General features: G+C 39.3%; 1 protein-coding gene across 1 annotated transcript in view; it reads right to left on the bottom strand.

Annotated features, from left to right (window-relative positions):
• The window catches only part of ABLIM2 (actin binding LIM protein family, member 2), a 102902-nt gene that overhangs the window by 43226 nt on the left and 53676 nt on the right, over window positions 1-6000 (bottom strand). The window contains exon 9 of the mRNA XM_010011350.1: window positions 2072-2149. Within this exon, the coding sequence (XP_010009652.1) occupies window positions 2072-2149 (78 nt within the window). The remainder of the gene's footprint in view (window positions 1-2071; window positions 2150-6000) is intronic.

The following is a 6000-nucleotide window of genomic DNA, read 5'->3' as shown; positions in this document are numbered from 1 at the left end:
TTCCCTACCTGACCACTCAACCATGACCCAGAAACATGTCTCCCATGAGATGGCACACTAAGCTTTAACTGTTTTCTGTAAATTCTCTTCTGCCCGACATGATACTTCACAGAGCTCACCAGCTGTGAAGGCACAGTTTTACCACTGGTTTTAAGGGTCTGACTCCATGCTACTGCTGAAAGCAGCTGTCCTGTGTGCGCCTTCCCACTCTGCTCTACCTTCTGTTCTACATTAGCATTAGAGGACATGTATATGGCTGGGCTTTTTTTTGCCTCTTTGGTTGGCTGGAGGTTTTTCCTGGGTTATTTGTTCAGCTGAATCTGGTCTCAAATCTGACTGATCATACCTCTGTGTACCCACCAGTACTAGCATCAAAGAGGAGACAGGAAGACATGGCCAGGGAGGGACAGGGCTACATGTGTGTGTGACCTTCCTTTAAATGGTAGCATGAATTTAGGTTTGGTAAAAACAATCATGAAAGCACCCAAGTTAAATCTTGATCATGTCTGTATGTCATTACACTCCTGTAATAGAAAACAGATGCAAAAGATAGCCAAAGAAGCATTCTGATAATATAGAAGTCAAGTAACATGGTTTTAATTCTTTTTACTTTCCTGTTCATGAAAGCCAAAATAAGATTTAATCAATCTCACAGCTTTGACAATTAAGCAGTCAGAGATGAGACAGATATAGCAAGAACTTGCATGCCTCTGGGTAATCTTTTCTCCTAATTGACTCATATTTGCTAGACAACTTTATTTTTTTGCAGTCCCAGCTGGCTCTAAAGTATATTAAAGTAACAAACATTAGAGTTGAGTGCTGATTTAATGATATCCTTTAAAAAAATCCCCACACCCTGTTCCCCGCCCCCCCCCAAAAAAAACCAAAAAAGAGAATGGAGGTTTGTCCTTGACTTTTAGCCGCCTGTGAAGCATATTTAAAGCTGTAATCACAAACATCAAGAAAAACAGTACCATCCAACAGTTAGATAAATGTCACTAAAAACATATATATCTTAGAAGAATGTTCATGCTTATAAAAACAACAAAGTAGTGCATGGGTGGAGAGATAGAGACCATCTGGTCAAAGAAAGTGCTTACATGACAATGTAAGCACAATGATTTGTCTTCAAAGTATTTGAGACAATAGGTTTTTACTGGGAATATACTACTGGAATCCACCAGCATGGAGCTCTACTAGACGAAGGAAAAAGACATGTTTGGCTCCAAGGCACTTTTCGGTTGTCTTAGTGTAGTAGATAAAAGCCCTTAATCTTTGTAAAAATAAGCTCTCTGGCAGTCAGCTGTATCTCCAGCAATTTTCTCTGCATATGGTCCTATCCAATGAGAATGACCAGCATACCTGAGGGATACTTGGACAGGATAAAGAATAGCTCTGGCAATACTGAAGCTCTCCAGGAGATGTTTGTATGGATTGTGGCACGCTTATGGATATTTTTTACCTGTTGGTGGTAACCTTGGGAATTTGGCCATGAGCATTAGCTACAACAGTTATGACAAGCAACGTATATCTGGTAATGAAAAAAATACTCTGCATAAGCTTTTACATACTTGTTATTTTAAATTCTCTCTATGAGCTTTCCAGAGCTAGAACTTCTTAAATCATAAACACATCAAAGGTCCTCTGAGATTAGAGACTGGCATTTACCAAGGCCCGAGTCCTGCAATCATACACAAGTGTTTTCATAAGCTTGATTTAGACAAGTTGTGTTCATATCTAAGCTTGTAATCTACCTGTGGGCTGTACTGTTTACTTAAGCTTTTCTCTTTAAAAAGCACTGTGGTATTTTGCGTGCTTCGGTATAAGCCAGCTCCAGTTGTAATATAAATCCTATAAATACACCACAAAAACCAAGAGGAAACTGCCAGAATTCTGTTATGGCAAATGCGGTATTCAAATATTTTAAACGTGAGAAAGTAAGTTTTATTTTAGAGGAGTGATCAGCTGCAGTGGTTTGGAGACACCAACTTTCTTCACAATGTGCTAAACGTAGGAGGAAGCACAGGGTTTTCCACATCCCACAGAATGAATTTCACTGTGAAATACTCACATAGATCACACGGCTTGGGGAACCTGATGTACTTGAAGCAGGTACAGAAATAATACTCTCAGAGGAAGTCCTCGTTTCCTATGGCAGGAGAAGTGAACCAGACAAGAAATAGAGGAGAAGCAGAGAAAATATAACTGTTACTTCAAAAGGAGCGTGCAAGACATTTGATTTAATCTTTATCACTTAAAAATGGCTTTTTCCAGCAAGCTCAAAACATACAGGCATACCAAGGAGTTAAAAATAGAACACTTTTAGTCAATCAACTTTCTTAAAATGCAAAAATTATTTAACATATTACTTCCGTTTCTCTTCCCTTCAGAATGAAATGGCCTGGAACACATCTGGGCTGCCAGGACAGCCTTTGGGCACTATCAAGGAAGACAGGTCAAGTTACAAGATGATACAGTGGCAGCATTTTTACTCTAAGGTTATACCACCAAGCCAATCTACATTGCTTCTGGAAAGTGTCGCACTACTGTGTCATTCCCTCAGGGGAAAGAGCACAACATTCTGCAGAGCATCCGGAATCAAACACAGGTTGGCTTCCCCCTCTCCGATCATAAGACTACCAGATTGATTTTAATAGTCAACTGGTTTTGCTCAGTTTTCAATCATTCTGGCATTTAGAGTGACAGACTTTTATTGCTTTCTTTTTGCATCATCCTTTATGATGAAAAATATAATTACTTTTAAATAACAAGGGTTGTAAGACACAATGATATTAACCATGAGTGAACAGACCTGACATTCATAATTGAAGATTAAACAAGTCTTACTATGAAATCAACATTTACACCCTCTTTTACCCAGATATGTCAATTTCTTTCCCATCTACAGAAAAAACTGTCCCTGACTGCAAAAATTACATGTTTTCCCACGTGCTCAGAACAACCATGATTTACTGTCTCACCGAAGGCTGACACTTCTTACCTGGAGGTTACAACTGTTCAAAGCCTTAAGGCTTAGCAGTATCGAGCTGTTAGGTCAAGGCAGCATCCTTCCTACTACTCCAGCCTTTATGTGAAGTATTTACTCACTTCGAGAAGCAATATGTGAATATATCTGTACTGTATTGTATTAGCAGAGCGAACAAACTAAATGATCACAACTATCCTTCCACTGACCTTCTTTAGCCCAAATAGTCCTGTGGCTCCTCTGAGACAATATGTGGAGGTACTTATCCATATAAAAAAAGATCCAGTTTAATTGTTTTGGCATGTCTGACTGCGGTTTTGGAATTTTCTCCCTCTCATTTTCTAACGTCTGAGGCTCTGTACACACCCAGAAAGTCCAAGGGGACATGCATGTAAACAAGAGTACTATCTGAAAAATACTTGTGGCTGCTGTTGAGATGATCATTGAACATGGACAGTGTAATCGCCCTGCTCTTCTGCATAGTTAAAACACACTGCAGTTTTCCAGAACTTGTGTAAATGACATGAAGTGTCATCAATGCACTGCTGTCATGTGGAAGCCAGTGGAAGCCCCGCTTCTCTTTCATGATGTCCCTACAGGAGGCCCAATGCAGCAGAGGAAAAAAACTGAACTAAAATGCATTATTCTAAATGTTTTAAACCCTGTTAAAGTCCTATGACCATTTTGGATAAACATTGGGATTCCTGAGACAAAGCTTCAGAGCTTCTTTGTGTGTCATGTGCATTAGTGGGGAATGTTTTAAGATCAGAGTGTAGCATGACCTTAAAACACATAAAATACCTGGCTGAATAGATTTAATAACTCTTCATAAATTCCAGGAGTTTTTTTCATAATCTTTCCTCAATTTGGAGGTGCCATCTTGTTTTTAAGAAGCCCCACAGTGATGCTGGAATGGGACTTTTCATCAGGCACTGTAGCAATAGGACAAGGGGTGATAGGTTTAAACTTAAACAGGGGGAGTTCAGGTCAGACATAAGGAAGAAGTTCTTCACAGTGACGGTGCTGAGGCACTGAACAGGTTGCCCAAAGAAGTGGTAAATGCTCCATCCCTGGCAGAGTTCAAGGCCAGACTGGACAGGGCCTTAGGCAACATGATCTAGGGTGAGGCATCCCTGCCCATGGCAGTGGGGTTGGAACTAGATGATCTTAAGGTCCTTTCCAATCCAAACCATTCTGTGATTCTATTACTACAGTTCATTACAATTTCTAACTTGTGCAATCCAAGTCTCTCATCTTACTAAGGTACTTCTGCAGGTTGATTCTGTGATTCCTTATTCAGGTACTCCCACAGATTTTCCCATTTTTCCTCCCAGTGTTTAAAAGCCGCTCATTCCACATGTCACACATGCTCTTTTTAATCTGCACAATCCATTAGCCCTTTTAGCATTCCCTGTCCCTGCCTGCTGCACATAATCTAGATTTTGCAATAAAAACTCACATCTCTGTTCACTCCATTGCCTCTGTTCAGTTCTTTTCTCTGTACTAGGCATTTTTATTCTTCCTCCACCTACCTATTCTTCCTTTATGCCTTTTGATAATCCTTATTCTTTCTCTTGCTACTTTGATTTCTTCTGTCTTTTCCAGATTTCTCTCCTGCTTATAATCTCACTTTCCCATAATTTTTCTTTTTGCTGTCACTCTCTTTCACAACTTCTTTCTCACTTGACTCCATCTCCACTGTGCTCCCACTTACTCTTTCTGCCTTTGTCACCTACTTTAACTACATGCCATGCATATATCTATATAAATATATAGAAAGATAACTTTTAAAAACAACAAACTGCAAAGGTTGACCATAAAATATCTCAACCAGTATATCCCTTTTTCTGCTTTACAAGTTAGATTGAAAAGTCCATAACTACCCTCTTTGAAATATCATTCTTTCCTCTTGGGTTATTCTTTCAGTAATTAGTGTGAAGACCAAAAAAGAAGGAAAACAAAGAGGAGAGAACATGACTAGACTTGGGAAAATGCTTTGAGTTCTATTCTGGTTTTTATGCCCTACTCAGGTAAAACTCCCACTGACTTGCAGATACAGATGTCTTCCTCTCTGCTGGAGAAGGGGCAAACTCTCAGTGTTCAGACAAATGAGTCAGCCTTTACACAGTGTCTTACAAGTACACTTTCTTTGCCATTGTAAGGAAAAAGCAGCCAAGTACGAACTCAGTACAACCTTGTCTGTGGTCTTTCTTTGAAGGAGGGGGTTGGAAAACTACTACGTTTTCAGTAAATTCCATGGGGTTTTAGCCTTACAATTTCAGTTACTCAGCTAGAATGAACGAAGCCTGAAATACTAAATAGTACTAGGCTGAATCAACAGCACTTAAAGTATTTTTATAATTTAAAACATAAATTTTAAATATACATTAAACCAATACATTTTCTACTGAAACGCTACATATTTGATATTCAGAGCTCACCATGAAGAATACCAGAGCAATCGCTTCCCAAACAAATGGGTACAAAAGATACGGCCAAGATCCTTCAGGGTAAAGCTTAAACCAAATTTTTTTTCAAAACTGTAATTTAGTCGCAGTTGCACTTGCAAACACACCAGATTTGTACACATTCTTTTTATAGCTGCTTCCTGCTGTTCTGACTTGTTTCTTGTGCTTTCTGTCCAAGCCTGGATAAATCAAAGCAGAGCTTTTTTGAACAAGAGTACCAAGAGTACCACTTGGAGCACCAGAGAACATCAGAACTGAAAAACCCCATACTTGGCCTCTGCATTAAATGATATTGTATCTCGGTCCCACCAATTCAGAGGGATCATTTCCCCAGCTACAGATTAATTCTTCATTTCCTAGGGGCAGCTTATTCATCTGCTAACCTTGTAATTATTAAAGTTGCCAGAACTCCCCCCTTTTCCCCTTGCACACAGACAGATGCACAAATCATCCAATTTAAGGAGGTACTTAAAGCCAGAGATTAAATTAAGTTGGGGCTGGCTTGCCAACATGTTACAAACAAATAATAAAAAAGAAATTCCAAGG

The sequence above is a fragment of the Nestor notabilis genome, unplaced genomic scaffold (genome assembly GCF_000696875.1).
Source record: "Nestor notabilis isolate BGI_N333 unplaced genomic scaffold, ASM69687v1 scaffold24893, whole genome shotgun sequence".
Taxonomy (NCBI): Eukaryota; Metazoa; Chordata; class Aves; order Psittaciformes; family Psittacidae; genus Nestor; species Nestor notabilis.
Note: the sequence above shows the minus strand (reverse complement) of the source record. Positions and strands in the feature narration are given on the sequence as shown.